This window comes from Aulonocara sp. 'chitande type north' Nkhata Bay, linkage group LG1 (genome assembly GCF_057382095.1).
Source record: "Aulonocara sp. 'chitande type north' Nkhata Bay isolate Kocher_YH1m ecotype deep benthic linkage group LG1, A_spYH_male_GT1.1, whole genome shotgun sequence".
Lineage (NCBI taxonomy): Eukaryota > Metazoa > Chordata > Actinopteri > Cichliformes > Cichlidae > Aulonocara > Aulonocara sp. 'chitande type north' Nkhata Bay.
In genome coordinates, this window is record NC_141344.1 from 27,066,086 (window position 1) to 27,086,077 (window position 19,992).

The 19,992-nt window shown below is 42.5% G+C and overlaps 1 protein-coding gene and 1 pseudogene across 1 annotated transcript in view; one reads left to right on the top strand and one right to left on the bottom strand.

Annotated features, from left to right (window-relative positions):
* The window catches only part of LOC147339205 (protein TANC1-like), a 49,906-nt gene that overhangs the window by 17,498 nt on the left and 12,416 nt on the right, over positions 1-19,992 (top strand). Inside the window, exons 8-14 of the mRNA XM_086290539.1 lie at positions 4,994-5,110; positions 8,573-8,863; positions 9,644-9,771; positions 12,931-13,162; positions 13,918-14,084; positions 16,783-17,091; positions 19,638-19,838. Coding sequence (XP_086146665.1) covers positions 4,994-5,110; positions 8,573-8,863; positions 9,644-9,771; positions 12,931-13,162; positions 13,918-14,084; positions 16,783-17,091; positions 19,638-19,838 — 1,445 coding nt within the window. The remainder of the gene's footprint in view (positions 1-4,993; positions 5,111-8,572; positions 8,864-9,643; positions 9,772-12,930; positions 13,163-13,917; positions 14,085-16,782; positions 17,092-19,637; positions 19,839-19,992) is intronic.
* LOC147339206 (uncharacterized) lies at positions 5,802-8,522 on the bottom strand (annotated as a pseudogene).

Below are 19,992 nucleotides of genomic sequence, written 5' to 3' on the forward strand. Positions count from 1 at the left end.
TAATTTATTGGTCTGTGTACAGTGTGCAACGTGACTTGAGCCTTTTTTTTTTTTTATCCCTCTCCAAAGGGATTAGAGACAGCAGTAATGCCAGATTTTCAGATTTTACAGAGGACTTTTTTTTATTTACCAATGACAAAGAGCAATGAATGAATGACATGAACCCGTCTGCTACTCATTGAAAATAAACTCTTAAAATAACAATGGATTCATTTCCCAAGCCATGCAGTTTTTCGTTGTAAAATATATATGCTATTTATTCCTCCAATAGCAGACAATCCAATAATATAAATAGGAGCAAAAAAAAAATACTGCATAGAAACAATATTGGAAGATGGCAAAGGTCGAGCACAAGCATTTATGCCTGCAGTGGCTGTAATCTAGTTGATTTCCTGTCTGGATTTGTGAGCCACTTGGATTAAACGGCCTGATGTTAAAAGGGGAAAATAGAAATAGGAGGAGCTCGAGATTAGACTGGAACAGATTCTTCACTTTTTTCTCTCCAGCTGCTCTAAAAACAGACAAAAACCAGGCTTTACACTGCACTATTTAATTTTTTTTTTTTTAAATTAAGCAACATTAAGTGAGTTACAGAAATGTGCAATTAATTATTAAGTTATGCAATTTATAAGAATAAAATATTTTCAGGTATGTGAAACACTTACTTGCCTAGATGTACTTTGAAAGTGAAATTATTTACAGGGACAAGACAGCAGACGCTAATAACTATTTGCTTTTGCTGGCACTCGAATACGTTAGTATTGTTTTGAGATGCGAGACGGATTTTGTTGTTTTGTTTTTTGCTTAAATTGCAGAATCCAGAAGTGACTTTATTTTTCATGAGATTAATCATTCTTATGATCCTTTGTGAGGGTCTTTAACAGTTCTTGCACTGTAAGAGACCCTCACATAACTTAAAGGACGCGAGGGTCTTTCACAGTCCAAGTAATGCAAATGTCATATTCAGGTGGCTTATGTAAATCTGTGTGCTGATGTTCATGCAGAAACTGCACTGTAAGGGCACGCTTCCTCCAAACTTCCTCCAAGTGGACCAAAAAGTAGCATAATTAGAACAAGTCAAAGTCCCTGATGTCTGCAGCTGTGTGCATAAGCAAGGCAGTATATGCAGGACAATACCAGTGAAAACATCTCTCTCATATATATATATATATATATAACACCCAGCACGCCCCTGCGGGCGGTTTATCCTTCAAGCTCGGGTCCTCTACCAGAGGCCTGGGAGCTTGAGGGTCCTGCGCAGTATCTTAGCTGTTCCCAGGACTGCGCTCTTCTGGACAGAGATCTCCGATGTTGTTCCCGGGATCTGCTGGAGCCACTCGCCTAGCTTGGGAGTCACCGCACCTAGTGCTCCGATTACCACGGGGACCACCGTTACCTTCACCCTCCACATCCTCTCGAGCTCTTCTCTGAGCCCTTGGTATTTCTCCAGCTTCTCGTGTTCCTTCTTCCTGATATTGCTGTCATTCGGAACCGCTACATCGATCACTACGGCCGTCTTCTTCTGTTTGTCTACCACCACTATGTCCGGTTGGTTAGCCACCACCATTTTGTCCGTCTGTATCTGGAAGTCCCACAAGATCTTAGCTCGGTCATTCTCCACCACCCTTGGGGGCATCTCCCATTTTGACCTCGGGACTTCCAGGTTATACTCGGCACAGATGTTCCTGTACACTATGCCGGCCACTTGGTTATGGCGTTCCATGTATGCCTTGCCTGCTAGCATCTTGCACCCTGTTGTTATGTGCTGGATTGTCTCTGGGGCATCTTTACACAGCCTGCACCTGGGGTCTTGCCTGGTGTGATAGACCCCAGCCTCTATGGATCTTGTGCTCAGAGCTTGTTCTTGTGCTGCCATGATTCGTGCCTCTGTGCTGTCTTTCAGTCCAGCTTTGTCCAGCCACTGGTAGGATTTCTGGATATCAGCCACCTCCTCTATCTGCCGGTGGTACATACCGTGCAGGGGCCTGTCCTTCCATGATGGTTCCTCGTCTCCCTCCTCTTTCTTGGGTTTCTGCTGCCGGAGGTATTCACTGAGCACTTGGTCAGTTGGGGCCATCTTCCCAATGTATTCTTGGATGTTCGTTGTCTCATCCTGGACTGTGGTGCTGACACTCACCAGTCCCCAGCCCCCTTCCTTCCGCTTAGCGTACAGCCTCAGGGTGCTGGACTTGGGGTGAAACCCTCCATGCATGGTAAGGAGCTTTCTTGTCTTTATGTCAGTGGCTTCTATCTCCTCCTTTGGCCAGCCTATTACCCCAGCAGGGTACCTGATCACGGGCAGGGCGTACATGTTGATGGCCCAGATCTTGTTCTTACCATTCAGCTGACTCCTCAGGACTTGCCTGACCCTCTGCAGGTACTTGGTGGTTGCAGCTTTTCTAGCGGCCTCTTCATGGTTCCCATTCGCCTGCGGGATCCCCAAGTACTTGTAACTGTCCTCTATGTCTGCAATGTTGCCTTCTGGTAGTTCAATCCCCTCAGTTCTGACTACCTTCCCTCTCTTTGTTACCATCCGGCTACACTTCTCCAGTCCGAACGACATTCCAATGTCATTGCTGTATATCCTGGTAGTGTGGATCAGTGAATCGATGTCTCGTTCACTCTTGGCATACAGCTTGATGTCATCCATGTACAGGAGGTGGCTGACAACTGCTCCGTTCCGTAGTCGGTATCCGTAGCCAGTCTTGTTAATGATCTCACTGAGGGGGTTCAGGCCTATGCAGAACAGCAGTGGGGACAGAGCATCTCCTTGGTAGATCCCGCACTTGATGGTGACTTGTGCTATGGGCTTGGAGTTGGCCTCTAGTGTTGTACGCCACATCCCCATTGAGTTCCTGATGAAGGCTCTTAGGGTCCCATTGATCTTGTACAATTCTAGGCATTCCAGTATCCAGCTGTGGGGCATTGAGTCATAGGCTTTCTTGTAATCAATCCAGGCAGTGCACAGGTTGGTCAGTCTGGTCTTGCAGTCTCGGCTGATTGTTCTGTCTACCAGTAGCTGGTGTTTTGCGCCTCTGGTATTCTTGCCAATTCCTTTCTGTGTCCCGCTCATGTATTGACCCATGTGCCTGTTCATCTTAGCCGATATGATGCCTGACAAGAGCTTCCATGTAGTACTGAGGCAGGTTATTGGTCGGTAGTTGGAGGGGACCGGTCCCTTCTTGGGGTCCTTGGGGATCAGGACCGTCCGGCCTTCAGTTAGCCATTCCGGGTGTCTCTCGTTAACTAGCAGCTGGTTCATTTGTGCTGCCAGACGCTCGTGGAGTGCAGTCAGCTTCTTCAGCCAGTAGGCGTGAACCATGTCGGGCCCTGGTGCTGTCCAACTCTTCATACTGGAGACCCTTTCTGACACTGTGATGGTTACTGGACCCTGTTCAGGGAGGTCGCTGTGGTCTGCCCTCAGATCCTCTAGCCACTGAGCATTGCCGTTATGGGTTGCATCCTTCTCCCATATGCCCTTCCAGTATTGCTCCGTCTCCAGCCTTGGTGGTGCTGTTCTCTTATTGTTCCCTTGCCACTGAGAGTACACCTTTGCTGGTTCTGTGGAGAACAGCTGGTTTATTCTCCTGCCTTCTATCTCTCTGGTGTACCTCCTCAAGCGGCTGGCCAAGGCTGTGAGTCTTTGCTTGGCAGTTTCCAAGGCCTCAGGTATGGACAGCTTGCTGTATTTCTTAGGCACCTTATTTGTCGCACCTTTCTGCAACTCCGTTAGTTGGCTAACCTCCCTCCGTGCTACTTTGATCTTGCCCTCTAGCCTCCTTCTCCATGGAGGGTACTGCCCCTTTTCGCTGTTCAACTTGTAGCCAAGCATCTCACTGATCACTGCTGCCGTATTGTAGATCAGCTTGTTAGTGTCGGTAATCGTGGTTGTAGGTATTGCCCGTAGTGCTGCATTAACATCATCTAGCAGACCTTCTGAGGGTACTTCATGTAATCTTGGTAACGGGCTACGGGGGATCCAGGTTTCAAGCTATATATATATATATATATCTCTCTCTCTCTCTCTCTCTCTCTCTCTCTCTCTCTCTCTCTCTTTCTCTCTCTCTCTCTCTCTCTCTCTCTCTTTCTTTTGGGTCCAGTTCAGTTATAGTTGCTTGTGTGTCGACGGGTTGTCTGCTTGCTGGACTGAAATGTGTAGGGATGTTAACAATTATTCTTTCCTTAAATCCATCAGAAACCGCCAAGCTGCTTAATGAACTTTGTGTCTTACAGTCAGGTTCATTTGGCAGCTCTCGAACAGAACTGCTTCACTGACAACACGAGGTACTATTTATTAATGGACTGTTGTGTCAGATTGCATTACAGTGTGCTAGGTCTTCTATTTCTATTGTTTCTCTGTTAATAATCCATAGAGATGTATCACAAATACACTGTTTATGTGGAAAATCACATTTAAGGAACTGCAAAGTGCATACTTTCTTGTGTTTCACAGTGGACTAAAGACTACATTTCTCAGAAACTGCAGATGCCTTGCTGACCTGTAAACTCAGTGGTGTGAGTAGGTGGATGGATAGGCAAATGTAGGAGTAAAGAACTCTATCTGTTTTGTTATTTGCCCTTCAGTACAACACGTTCTCAATTGTATGTGTCATGTTGGCTTTTATCTGGCTTATTTGGTCATTAGAGGAATGCGTGTAATCCTGTTATTGACAGCTGATACATTTTTGCATTACAGCCGGCGACGTGTTTCTACTGATTATCGCAAATTTGGTGTCCTGACGCGTGAGACACTATGAAACATTTGGTCATTTCAGACTCATGTCAGCTTGATATTACAGGATGTGAGAAGAGCTGTTTTCTTCTCTTCTCTCTTTTCTCCTCAAGGTCACTGAGCACGTATCATTAACAGCAAAAATTGTTTATATTTCCTGTCTCCATGGATACAGTAATTGACTGGAGTTTCTGCTGTGCATCTTTACTGGATCTCTCTTTCTCTCGCTGAATTCAACCGCCTCCCATTCTCTCCTTACAGCAACAAGCTCCACTCGACTAGAGGATTTGGGTTATCTGGACAGTCAAAGGGCTACTGGGCACAGAGGCTCTGTTCGCAAACACAACACATCTGGACGCACAAGTGATGACTCCAAAGGTATTTTTTGAGCAAGTACAACTGCATGCAGCATGTAGCCACTATAGACTGCTACTGCATACCACTGGTTTGCGGCATTTTGTAGCCCCAGCTTTTGAATCCAGAAGTGGCCATATTTAGAGAAGGAGGAGAGTGGAGTCATCAAGTAATGCTAGCCAGATTAACAAGGTGCTTCTATAGACTATAGACCAGGGGTGTCAAACTCAAATACACAGTGGGCCAAAATTCAAAACTGGAACAAAGTCGCGGGCTAACATTAATATTTATTGAAAAAAAAAAAATCTTCCTCCAGATATAAGAATGACTCTTTTCTTATGGACTCAAATAAGTTTTGCTGGAAAACTGAATATGGAACGAGCAAAGCTTAATACTAAACAATATATATATTAGCTGTATAATACCAGTAGGCCAGCTCTAATAGTAATTTGGTATGGCTTCGCGGGCCAAATGTAATTAGGCTGTGGGCCAAATTTGGCCCGCGGGCCAGAGTTTGACACCTATGACTTATGGCAAAGTTACAGTCTCAATGTTATTCTTTATTTTTTCTCAGTGTCTTCTTGAGGGACAGTATGTGTATATGTGTACGTGATATTAAATGAATGTTTAAGTGCAGGTTATTGTGCAGACTCAGCACAGAGCATCAAAGAGTTGATTTGTAGTGTGTCACATCAGTGTGGTGGCAGCTGTCCTGGCAGCCATTTTTGGAATTCCATAAGATACTATGATTCATATCAGTATGTCAGACATAAACACATTGTATTGAATGACACAAAAACAGAATCTTATGAGAATTATAAGATTCTGCTAACATTCTGTCCACATTTGATAACCTGCTTAGTGATGTGAAATCATCATCAATGTGCAACTTTGGATTTCTAACTACTAGTGAAAATAAAAAAATAAAAAAAGCCAAAGTGATATTTATTGGAGCAGCTTAATTAATATTTCCAGTGTAATTTGCTGTTAATATCCTTTTCCAACCCCAGTTTGTGTTTTTATCACTTTTGTCCAGGGTGGAAGATGCCATGCTAGAGATTGACTCTGTATGGTTTTTCAGTGTTGATACTTGGGAACCTGTTGGAGAGGCCAGGGTTGAAAAAGGGATGCCGTAGAACCTGAGAGGGTGTTATCCGCTGGTGTGCATCCAAGGCCAACATCTCTTTAATTAGGCTGACAAATAAGCGTTGGCCATCTTCTGGTCCTCGTCTAAACATCATTATTTGTTCGAGGTCATCCAGACGTTTAAGTTTCATGTATCTTGTCTCCAAAGATTCATATCCTGTCTCGTATTTAAATTGTTGGGCGGTCTTAAATGTCCAGCGCTGTTGGTTGTAGTTGTAGTTGTCTTTTGTGAAATAGTCTTCAGTGTACACGCCAGGATCGAGAACATGATCTGGTGGCTGACCCTGAGTCTCTATGATGAATTTGAAAACATCATAATATTTTTTTCCAGGGTAGAGTGGCACCCCTGTAACAAGCTCAACAGCCACTAGCTACAGAGACCACATGTCACATGCTTCGTTATAAGGAAGGCCAACCATAACCTCAGGTGCACTATAACCAACTGTCCCCACACGGTCACCAGGCATCACTGCAGATGCAGGACATGCGAGGCCAAAGTCTATAAGTCTGACTTTGATGGGAGACTCATAGCGATTTACAACCATGATGTTTCCAGGTTTGAGGTCAGCGTGCACTATTCCCAAAGAACCCAGGTGGGACAGAGCATTTGTGAGTTGACCTAAAATTGGCCTGACTTCGCTTATGGGGAGACGCCGGTTATCCGGGTCCCGTATGTAGTCCCACAGGCATTGATCTAGGAGTTCAAATTTCAGGCAAACCCGCTCTCTGTCAAGGAAAAAGCCATTCCATTGAACAATGTTGGCAGCATCTGGATCCAACCTTCGCAGCTGCTCCAGGATGAAAATTTCCTTTTTTGCCTGTTGCAGAATATCAGTGCGGTTCTTGTTCACCTTAATAGCCACAGCTTGGTTGGTTTTGGTATCACGACATTTGGCTACAATACCAAAGCCCCCTTCTCCGAAGAAAGCCTCTACCTTGTAGTGGTTTCCCAAAATGCTCCCTTCAACTATTTCAAGCTCATCTGAGCCAAAGGATGGGCTGGCTGATGTGCGGACGAATACTTGCTGAGAAAATTCAACCGAGTTTTGAAAACTGCAGTTGATTTTCTCTGATCTCTTGCATTTCAAGTGTGAAGGGTGCTGAAAGACCACAGGGTTTTGTGGTCTTTCAGCACTCATGCCAATGCAAGGGGAACTCTTAGGGTTGAAAAAGGGATGCCGGAGAACCTCCGACAGTGTTATGCGCTGGTTTGCATCCGAGGCCAATATCTGTTTAATTAAGCTTACAAACAAACGTTGGCCATTTTCAGGTCCTCTTCTAAACATCATTACTTGTTCGAGGTCATCGAGACGCGTCAGTTTTATGTATCTTGTCTCCAGGGACTCATATCCTGTCTCGTACTGAAATTGTTGGTCAGTCTTAAATGTCCAGCGCTGTTGGTTGTCGTTGTCTTCAATGAAATAGTCTTCACTGTACACGCCAGAGTCTAGAACATGATCTGGTGGCTGACCCTGAGTCTCTATGATGAATTTCAAAACATCATAGTCTTCATTTCCAGGGTAGAGTGGCACGCCTGTACCAAGCTCCACAGCTACCAGCCCCAGAGACCACATGTCCCTTGCTTCATTGTAAGGAAGGCCAAGCATAACTTCAGGTGCACTATAACCAACCGTCCCCACACGGTCACCAGGCATCACTGCAGACGCAGGACATGCGAGGCCAAAGTCTATAAGTCTGACTTTGACTGGAGACTCATAGCGATTTACAACCATGATGTTTCCAGGTTTGAGGTCAGCGCGCACTATTCCCACAGAACCCAGGTGGGACAGAGCATTTGTGAGATGACCTAAAATTGGCCTGACTTCGCTTATGGGGAGACCCTGGTTTTTCCGGTCCCCTATATAGTCCCACAGGCATTGATCAAGGAGTTCGAACTTTAAGCAAACCCACTCCCCGTCGTGGAAAAAGCCGTTCCATTTAACAATGTTGGCAGCGTCTGGATCCAACCTTCTCAGCTGCTCCAGGATGAAAATTTCCAGTTTTGCCTGTTGCAGAATATCAGGGTCGCTCTTGTTGACCTTAATAGCCACAGCTCGGTTGGTCATGGTATCACGACATTTGGCTACAATACCAAAGCCCCCTTCTCCAAGGAAAGCCTCTACCTTGTAGTGGTTTCCCAAAATGCTCCCTTTAACTCTTGTTTTCCCTAATAAATTCTATTATTTCTATGTTTTCACATTTAAATAAATCAGTGTATATATTTCCTATTTTCTCACTAAAACATAAAGAAATGAGTTGTGGCTCAAGACTTTTGCACAGTACTGTACATGGGGTGATGAGTTCTTACATACTTATCTCGATTGTTTTCTCTCTATCCAGGGCGATTGGTACCATTCAAACAAGCTGACATCATGCTAAAACCGCTTCTATTTGAAGTTCCCGGCATCACCACGGAAACACCTTTCGTTGGCCGGGATTGGCTCTTCACACGTCTGGAGGAGGTCCTTAGAAAAACACGCAGCTGTGAGGGACGCGGTGCTGTCATTGTGGGTAACGCAGGATCTGGCAAGACCGCCGTCATCTGGAGGCTAGTGACGCTCAGCTGTCACGGCATGCGTACATCACTGGGAGGTCCCAGCATCCCTCACAGCCCCGGCTCCTCCCCTAAGTGTAAGAGCTTTCCTTTTTTTAAAAAAAAATTCAGAGCACTGTAATTTGTTTTTGTATGCATCAAGGACTGGCATAATTCATAGAGTATCCAGTACAGTCTAGTAAAAGTGCTTTTTTTTTAAAATTATATATATATATGTATATGTATGAAATTTAAGGAAACATCACTTTTTGAGGAGTTGGTAACTAGGTCAAACACTCTTCTTTCAAGTTCTCCCCTGAGGTTTCTCTGCTGATTGCAGTTGTGTAAGGGGAGTGAGGTTGTTGTTTTCCTCCTTTCATGAGTGGCACGGCTCTTTTATCTGAGGAGAGGAAAAAAGAAAAAGATTTTGCACATAAATCCGCGTTACACACTGTGACATGCACATTGTTTTTGAATAAACTGTGTTACTCTGTGCGATATAAAAATGTCCATATATGCACCTTTTGACTGATCTCAGGCTTTTTCTGTTGTACAATAAGAAGCATTGTTAAAATTACAGGCTGAGAAAACAGCAGTGTAAAAAAAAAAAAAAAAGAAGCAGTGTAGCATTCATTTTTCAGCACCGTTGCATTATTTATCCATATCTGCATTGTATGTTGTCATTTTAATTTAGCTTTAAGACAGCGTTAGTTAGCATGAGCTCAGAGAAATGCAGGCTTTGCTCAGTGCCAAAGTTTCCCGTCTATCTTATGCGCTAATGAATTGCAGCAGTTTAACTGTGTTTCTTTATAGGCTCGTGACATTTCTTTGCTTACACCTGAGAGTTTGTTGTTGTTGTTGCTCTGCATGGTGTGCAGGTGGGGATAGGCAGGGAAAAGCAGCCTCCAAGCAGCCGGCTGATTCCCATCCCAACCAGGGCAACGTTTCAGGCACAAGCGATAGCACACCGCCGAGGAAGGAGGCTGTCAGATCCCTGGCTGCCAGGGTAACTCAAAACACACACACGAATGCACTTCTAGTACTTCTGTACGTGTGAAGATCCTCAGTTACAAATGTTCCCTCATAGTTCATATTCTAACCTGAAAACAATAGCTCCACACTCCAGGAGTGTGCATTTTTGCTCTCTGGGGGAGTTGGATGACAAGATCGATGCCACTGTCAAACCATAAAGTCGCTGAAGCATAAAAGAGTGGGGAAAAAGGGGGAAATGCATAGTCCCAAAAACTGCCACCATCTCTCTCTGGTACCTTTGATCCACATGAAAATGTACACGTCACAGTTCGTTTCTTTACCAGGTTCATGTGCTATACTGTACAGCCCTATGGCAGACCGCCAACCAGTCCTGGGTGTTGTAGTGCGACTGTGACAGCTTGAACAAGCTCCCGCCTCCCCACAGTGCTGAATAAGACTGGTTATTCATCGCATAATTGTGATTTTTATGTGTTAAAAAAACCACATATATGTGTGTGTGTGTGTGTGTGTGTGTGTGTGTGTGTGTGTGTGTGTGTGTGTGTGTGTGTGTGTGTATAAATTAATTCAGCAAAATGAGCTCAAATGTGTCATATTCAGCAAACAGGTTTGAGACTTGTATCAGTCTTTTCGTCTACCTGCAAGAATACAGGTTCACATTGACACCTGAACCACGAAAACTACTGGCTTATTAACTTAAACCTAATTTTAATGTTGGAGGGACCTATAGTTTACCCAGTTTAAATGTGCACCGTTTTACTCCCCTAGTTCCCCTAATCTCACTGTCTCTATCCAGTAAAGGCAAAAAGCCAAAAAAACGTACATTTAAATAGTCATAAAATGAATTTCAACCCAAATGTTATCCACCAAACAAAACATTCTGATGTTCAGGACTGATGTTCACTCCTGACAATGATAGGAGATTGCATACACATATAGCTGAAGAACACACTCATTTATAGCTATTTATCCTGTTGCTGAGCAGACTGCTGTGACTCACCTGCAGGAGAAAATTACATTTACATCTCAGGAATGCCTTTAGATATATATTATTTTGTCATGGTGCTTTTGGTAGCCCAGTTCTTTCTTGTTGTTGTTGTTTTGTTGTCACTAGATTTGTAAGTATGGTAATATAATGCAACATCTCAAACAGTCCTACGGAGAGCCATGACTGTAAAACAGCCCTTCATAAAAAAGATCGAAGCGATAAACGCAGAAGCAGCATTGTTCCTCTTTTTTGTTAAAGAGCTGCACATTTGTGACACAAAATTTTAATGTCAGACTGTTCCTCTCTGTTTTTTTGAACACGCGCAGAACATGCTGCTGACTGCATCACATAGATGACATGGAAGCTTCTAAATTTACTAACTTGGCCTCAATAAGAGTTTCCATGGGAACTAGTCAGACTACTTGTGATGGTGAAGATGTTTGCTCAAAAGTAAAATCATTGGTAGCATTATATGTGAACCACTCATAGCCTAGACTGGCACCTTAACAAGATTGCACATGTTTATGCTTCAGCAAAACAGTTACCACATAGCTGCTGATTTTTTAAGTCACCTTTATTATTAGTGATAAAATTAATACTTCTTTTTTTTTTTTTTTACAGTATTTAGTGTGTTTTAGAGAAACTATTTCATAACTCAGCCACCTTTAGGATTTCTGAATACATTTATGTGTGTTTATATTTAATTCTATTGTGTGCTTATAGTGTTTGATGCATTTTTAGCTGTACATACATTTGTTCTGAAATCACAAAGAAAAGACACTTGTTTTAATTTCAGATCATGGCTCGTATTCGTCACATTTAGTTTTATTTCTTTAGTTTCACAATATTTAAGATTATTGTTTTCTGCATAGGAATTAACTTTTTATGATTGCAATTAACCAAAATGCAAGAAATGAATAAATAAATGCATAAGTAATAATCTTACTATACAGTAAGTATCTTACTATATCGATCTGGATGAAACTTGCTATATAAACTGCCTAGAGTACCAGGATTATCAACATCTATATAGCTTTGACGATTTTTTTTTATAACATTTACAATTTTTATAAATTATTTAAATAATGTGTAGCAGATGACATTGTGTGTACGTTGGTCTTTGTAAACACATTTTACGAAAGTATTTTTAGTGCAGTGGCACTGGGGATGTTGTCATGCACATAAGTGTTCATCAAGCAGTGACACTAATAGTGCCTGTAATTGATTACTCGGTCTCATACAGTGAAAATGTAGCTTGCAAAGAAGAAGAGCAATAAAATGTGTTTTTATTATTTATTTGTTTGTTTATGAACAGCTGTTTTTGCCATTTCACTACATACAATGATTTAATGAAGAGCAACAGAATAACATGATAAATTAACATACATGTCTTTGTTTTCATACATAAGCAAAGCGAACAAGTGTGAACTATACGATAATAATAATGTAGGTTACAGTTATATATAAATATATTTTTAAGTACAGATACAAAATGAATCCCTGCTGGCGTGTTCGTCTTTTCTTCAACGTTTTCTGTGCATTGGATGTTTCTGGGCTGAGGAGCCTATGAGCCACAGGTGTATAGCCCCCAGCCAATAACAGCATGCAGGGTGTGAGGACATGGTGACCGGGTTAAATTGCTGTTTCTATGTCTTCTCTCTCTTGTTCTATTTATCTGTATGGGGGAAATATGCTCTTGCAAAAAATAACCACTTCTGCTCTCTGTTTCTCATTCAGTCAATTTTGAATACAGTGCATAACCAGTAACCCACAACTAATGCATATTACACAGATAGTGTACAGAAACTGACAAGATGCCTCAGAAGTGACAAAAATGGTGTATTCAAGAATAAAGGTGGTCATGCCAAATATTGACTTTCACGCTATCAGGGAATACTCCAGTTTCCCTGATAGCTGTATTTCCATGTCTGCACGTTTCAATAAATCAGTGCACCTATTTTTCATTTAGCAAGATATAAGAAAGAAATGAGGGGTGGCTGAAGACTTTTTTTTTTTTTTTTACAGTACTTATTTTTTTATTAAAACAAGAACCAGCTTTCATCTACGGTTCCATCTCATGTTTTGGCTCTGTGCACTTCTACTTCAACTGCAGATATTGTTGTTGTGAGATAAACAGATACAGATTGCAGCATTTGTCACTTTTCACCTGCTTCTCCCTCCTTCCAGGTGGTCGCCTACCATTTCTGTCAGGCCGACAACACATACACGTGCCTGGTGCCGGAGTTTGTGCACAGTGTCGCCGCCCTGCTGGCCAGAGCGCCACAGCTCGCTCCATACAGGGAGCTGCTAATACAAGAGCCTCACCTACAAAACACACTGAGCTTACGTTCCTGCGTTCAAGACCCCATTGCTGCCTTCCGAAAGGGTGTCCTAGAGCCCATAGCCAGCCTGCGCAAGGGTAATTACACACATACGCACACACTCTAAGATAAATGGGATTTAAACATTAAAAGACATTTTAAAGATTAAAATAGCTTCCGTTTCAGGGTGGGCTGTTAATGACTCCATGATGGGCTCATTGATGATTTTTCCTAGTTAAGGTCAACGATTTGAAACACTGTAGAGTGTGTAACAGATTCTTGGTCATTTGCATAGGAAAGTAGGAGGATGTTATTTTGTCTTTGTAATTTGTGATTCCAAGGTCACAAAATACTTAGAAGAAGGCTTTGAATGTTAGGGTTAGGCTTTCTCGTAATACAATCAATCAGACAGATGGATGTGTTATTATGGCCGGGCCCTCCATGCAGTCTGAGTAGAGAAGTGTTTTTCTTGTTTTCTTTTTTATCTGCTCCATCTCTATAAACCAGGTTGGAAAAAAATGGAGAGCACTTGTGTGAATGTGATTGTACTAGACCTAAAAGCCTTGCAGATCTTTTTTTTTTTTTTGACAGCTTAGGTGATGCAAAATATGATGGATATGTCCTGTTTCAAGCTAATAAACAACAATGGCCTCTGAACTCCTTTCAGTACAAAATAATCAGTATAGGCAGGTGGTAATTTTCTCAGCATATCCTGTGCTACAAAACCAGGATGCACCAGTCTTCTTCATACGCAGCATAAATCTTTTTTAGAGTTTGTATGTTGTGGCCTTTGCAAAGTTAGTGATATAGACACTGTTTCATTATTTACTCTCTTTTTTATGTGTGTAATCAGAACGGAGGCTACCTGAAGAAGACTACATCATTTTGGTTGACAGTCTAAATGAGGCTGAATTTCATAAGCCAGACTACGGGGACACCATAGCCACCTTCATCACCAAAATAATCCCCAAATTCCCCCACTGGCTTAAGTTGGTGGTCACAGTCAGGACAGGCCTCGTGGTGAGTGAGAATATTTATGTCTGAAACACAGCACATGTCACACATTTTCCAACTGATCTCAGTTGGGGTAGCTGTAGCTCAGGAGGTAGAGCAGGTCATCAGGCTGGGGTCTACCACACCAGGCAAAACCCCAGGTGTGCAAAGATGCCCCTGAGACAATCCAGCACATAACAACAGGGTACAAGATGCTAGCAGGCAGGGTATACATGGAATGCCATAACCAAGTCGCCAGCGTAGTATACAGGAACATCTGTGGTGAGTATGGCCTGGAAAGTAAAAATGGGTTGCGCGTCCTAGAGTGGTCGAGAATGACCCAGCTAAGACCCTGTGAGACTTCCAGATAAAGACGGACAAACTGGTGATGGTTAACCAACCGGATATAGTAGCCATGGACAAGCAAAGGAAGACGGTTGTAGTGATTGATGCAGCTATACCGAGTGAAAGCAACATCAGGAAGAAGCAAGATGAGTAGCTTGAGAAGAACCGAGGGCTGAGAGAGGAGCTCGAGAAGTTTGGAGGGTGAAGGCAACAGTGGTCCCAGCGCTCGGGACAGTGACCCCTAAACTGTGCAAGAGGCTCTAGAGATCCCAGGAACGACAGCCAAGATCTCTATCCAAAAGAACGCAGTCCTAGGAACAACAAAGGTACTACGCAGAACCCTGAAGCTCCCACGCCTGTGGTAGAGGACACAAGCTTGAAGGACAAATAGTGGGGAAAAAGTGGGAAATTCTTTTTTAAACAAGAATATTCTCAGAGGTCTTAAATGTTTAGTGACTCACGACTTACTTCAAAACAATACTCTGGCAGTATTAAATGACCACAAGCCAAGAAAGTTTGGCAGGGCCTGGCTATCAGACATCTGTGTTTCTCTCCTTGGCCCCACCCGCTCAGTGATTAGGATGATATCATGCATATAAAAATAGTTTTTTAAGAGTATCACAGTTGGCTGAGATGAATAGGCAATATATCTATATCTATATGTATACATATATATTATATATATATGTCAATTTTCTTATTCTATTTTTATTGCCTCTAGTTTGTGGAATAATATGTGTGTGTCTTTGGATAAAAGGGTCAAGAGAGACTGCAATTTTCACAATTAATCCTGTTTCTAATAAGACTCTGAGATCATAAATAAAGTGGCAAGTACCATAATTTTCCCATAGTTTACTATACAAGTGGACCATTAGAAATAATGCAGCGTGAGGAACATCTGCTTTGGCTTCACTTTTCAAACCTGGAGGCTACATTCATTTTTTAAAAATATGCAATCTATGGTGATACCACTGGAACCAGTTTAATTAATATTTAAATGGGTGTACCTCACTATTCATCGAGCTTTAGCTGAAAAAAGGCTTCATCCTTCTTGATCACTCCGTGAGGACTTCTGATAACATGGATGAAAGTATATTTATAGACATTTACCAGATACTGTATAATTGCTAAATCTTACTGTGAAGTATCACAGCTGCTGTTTCTGAAAAACAGATGTTGCTTTTGAATAATTGAAAACTTATTTTCTAACACTTCAAATACAGTTCCATGTGTCTCGTTTGTAGCACGATGTTTTGTGTGTTTTACTTGTTACTGATCAGGTGAGAACTCTTTAACTTTAACTAGGCAGAAATCTCCTGACCTATGCAACTATTTATATATCTGGCACTGTGAGTTATTTTCTGGGTGAACTAACTTTTTAGATTTCACCTTGGCTCACACTACGCAAATGATAGAGGTATTACCAAATCCTGCTTCTTTTGTGTTTGCTCCCTGTACACACTGTGTAGTTTGATGTTGTGCTTTCACTGCGTTTAGTATAGACAGTGTGACGTTTGGCACGGTCGGTCTCTCCCATCTGATGTATTTTCTCAATCCGGTTGGTAATCCCACCAAACAGCGGACGCATCTGTCCAATGCCAAAGCCAAGCCTCCAAATGTTGCGAGGATTATGCCTTGAATGGATGGTAATACTACTGGGAGTCTGCTGGGAGTCTGGAGCTTGACAGCCAGCCAGTCGGTTGCATAATTGGATTAGTGTTTGGGAATACACAAAACACATTCGGGGTTATTTTCTTCATGATTCACTAAAAGTCAGTGAGCATTAAATATCAAAAGTTAAGGATGAGCAGTACCGCTGTTAATTCCGCTCCTGCGGTGTCCACGATTCCTACGTGGATCGTGATTCTCCTCTCTTTTTTACCACTTCAACCATTTCACAGGAAGAGCTCGCTCTTGTATGACGACCTGAATATTTCGCAGTGAAGTGTTGTGAAGGGGTTAAGCGAAGCACTGTCCGCGATCACATGTCCGCTGCTTGTCGTTGAACCAAAATGTTAGTGATGGTTAATGAGGAACTGAGCTGCAATAACATGGATTTTTTTTTCTTTTCTTTTTTTTTGATCAGTCATAGCTGGTTTTGGCCGGTGTTGAGCAGCTGAGGATGGCAAGCAAGGAGATGAAATGCGAATCTGAGAGATGCCTGTGAGCAATGTTGGAGCTTGAGTCATTGTCACAGTATTTACTGTACTGTATCCCATGGCTCTGCGTGAGTCAGAGGCAACAGCATCTGAGGAATGGGTCCTGATTTTGGTGCTTTAAATGTGTCCTTTGCTAATACACCTCAGACTGCAGCTCTTTAACTGTTGAATTGTGCCTTTGTGTGGTATCAGCAGTAATTTAACTGTTTCTTCTCCTGCAGGATATCACCACCCTCCTTCCGTTCTCTGGTATTTCGCTGGACATCCTGCCAGACAGCAGCGATCTGGGAGCCGACCTGAGTGACTACATCCATCACCGGGTCAGCAGCAGCACCCAGATTGCCGCTAATGTCACCACGCCAACAGGTTCCGCCCCTGATCCTCTGCTCCTGAGCAAATTCAGCAGCCATCTGTCAACACGGAGCCACGGCTCCATCCTCTATCTTCAGCTGACCCTGGATCTGTTCCACAAAGGCGATCTGGCACTGAAGGGAGGAAACTACCTGGTCGTGCCTGTCTCCCTGTCAGAGGTCAGACATGTAGAGCATTGATTTGTAAAAATGCTCATTTGAAACGTCTTACTGAAAGGTACCTGGAAGCTCTACTAATCTGAGAGTGCAGAACAGCAAAGCACTGGACAAGCATAAATAAAAGCGTGCACCGAAGTAGTTCACATTAGCCTAAAGTAATGGATAAATCTCCCTGTAAATCAAATAGGAAATAAACATTAGCTGTTCTATGTTGTGTATTCCACCCATCCAAAACAAATGAAGTCTATATTAGCGTATCCAGTATGCAAGAATTAAAAACCTCCACCTTGAACAGATGTTCAGCATTTTTTCTGACAACATTTACTGTGCTGTAATATTACTTTACTTTTTACTAGCCTCCAAATCGCTGAAGCTGAAATTGGGAATTAAGAGCAACAAATCAGATGATGTTTTGACCATCTCAGACTTAATTCACGCACCCATAGCAGTCAGTTATTTGAAACCCAGTGACCTGCGTTCATATTTTAGATGAGATACCCAGTCATTTAGATATTTATCTGTGTGCATCAGACTGCTAGCATAACATACCTGAAGCAATGACAGACAAAATTTCTGCAGTACCAACAATAACACGAGAGCTCGGTGATTTTTCAGTCTTTAATAATTTAGCCCCAGGGCCAGTTTGGCACCTGTGCCTATTAGTGACCATAGCAAACACTTTTCCAGGGGCACTGATGGAACAACAGGCAAGGCAGGCAACTGCTTGGGCGTCCCAAGCCAGTTGGGAGGGGGCCCCTAAGGACCTGACAAACTTTAAACTACAGCAGCGGCAAAGTGCAGAATTTTCCCTGACACTGGTGGAGGCCTGACCACTTAGGGCACACCTGGATCTGCTGACTCCTGTTGATCCTGCTTAGGTCTAACTTTAGTAGAGTAGGTCTTTGGATCTGGAGGGCATAGAACAGCCAAGACACATAATTACCATTGGTACAATAAGACCTCTTACATTTCATTATTATTATTTTTAACTGTTGGTGTCATAAATAAGATAACAGTGATGTTCACTGGTTGACGGTGTCTCCTGTGAATGTCTGCCTACAGCCCCAACAGACTCTAAAGTAGCCGCTGCACTTTCTTGATAATAGAGGGCTCAGTCTCTAGCATCAAGTCATCGTGAAGTTCATCATGTAAATTATGGTCAGAAATTAAGGTGAACCAGAGTCCACCTCTTTCCCTAACGACTTGTAAATGGCAAGTCATTAGCTAATGAACTAATGACTCAGCTCATTGGCTAATAACACGCATTGTATAGTCTGATTTCAACTGTAAAGGTGGTGATGGAGAAAAGCTCATCTCAAGCCTTCACAGCTACACTTCACTAACCAATGTTTGCTGTCATTGCATCTACAGCCATCTTCAATATACAGTCTGTGGTCAGTCCGCTTTGCTAAATCCGCGTCAGGATGTATTTGGGATCTTTAGAAAATGTTCTCCCCTTTAAAGGGCTCTAAAAAGTCTGACACTGTAAAATCAGCCAGCATCCGTCACTCCAGCTGGTGTAGTTTGTTAAATTATGCATGACAGAAAAGGTTGTGAACCACAGATGTGGAATAATGTGCGTGTCACTGAGTTATCAGTTCAATAAAGAGGTAATTTGCAATTTTTTAATCTTCCAGAGTTAAAAAGACATATTTTACCTGAAGTGCATTGTTGGAAATGTTCTCCTCCTCCACATTTGGGCAAGTTCACAGTCTAGCACTTAACAGTTATCAGTCATCCTGTTGAGCTGTCTGTCGTGAAATGGCATCTCGCTCCAGGCTGAAGTAATAATCACTCTTCATAAAATCTACACACAATTAAGGTACACGGGCAACAACATTCAGGGATGTGTTTCAGGAGGAAGAGGAAACGGTACCCGCACGCTGCTCAAATCAATAAACGTGACAGAAGGCTGAAACTTCATAAAAAGTGCCAAAAATAGCTCTTGGTAAAAATGACATTTTATTGTTACATAATCATTGGTGTAAAGTCAGGCAATGGATGACTTAGAAATGCAATTACACAAAGATTGGATGATGCCACAAAAAGGAAGCATAAATGTGAGGTAAGGATGTGTAGGCCAAGGTTGTGGACGGCAACAGTTATACACAGAAACAACTGGAGTGCCCGATGAATCTAATAACAATAATAATAATAATCATAAGCTCATGAAATACACTGTACTTTTAGCTTATTTTACCTTTGACTCACACTTACATGTGTTTTTACCATCATGATGATGCGTGCAATCCTCCGACCGGCTTATTAATAGGTGCAAGATGGCATCGAATCCAGTACTGCAAAATTATAGAAGCTGTCATGCAGACTAGCTTTACAGAAGATGTTTACGTTGGTCCTGATAATGTGATTAATATTTACCATAAACCCACCACACAAACATCAAAAGCACATCAAAGCGCTACCTGCCAGCTACATTTTGCCAAACAGTGTTGTTGTATATTTTTAAATTGTTTATTGTTTCATTATTTTAATGTAAAGTAAAGAAAATCCACTGCAAATGATTAACAGCATGTGCTGTCTGTTAGGTGTACCTGCTGATGTGTCGTGTGAGCTTTCCGGATAAAGAGCTCTTTGAGCGGGTGCTTCCGGTGCTAAATGTGGCACTGGCGTCTCTGCACCCACTGGCTGATGAGCAAATGTTCAGAGCACTGAACGCAGGCAGTGTCAAGGGGGAGCTGGAGTGGAAGGACTTCCAGCAGAGATTAGACAGCCTGGCTGGGTTCATGGTAAGATTGTTGATATGGTGGCGTGACGGCGTCCGTAATGAGTCAAACTTTTGTCTGGTTTGAATAATGTGTGAATAAAATCCAGTGACATCTAAGAAGATCTGGTTGGACGCTAAGGGAATCATTTAAGAAATGTAACTATCACTTGTGTTCG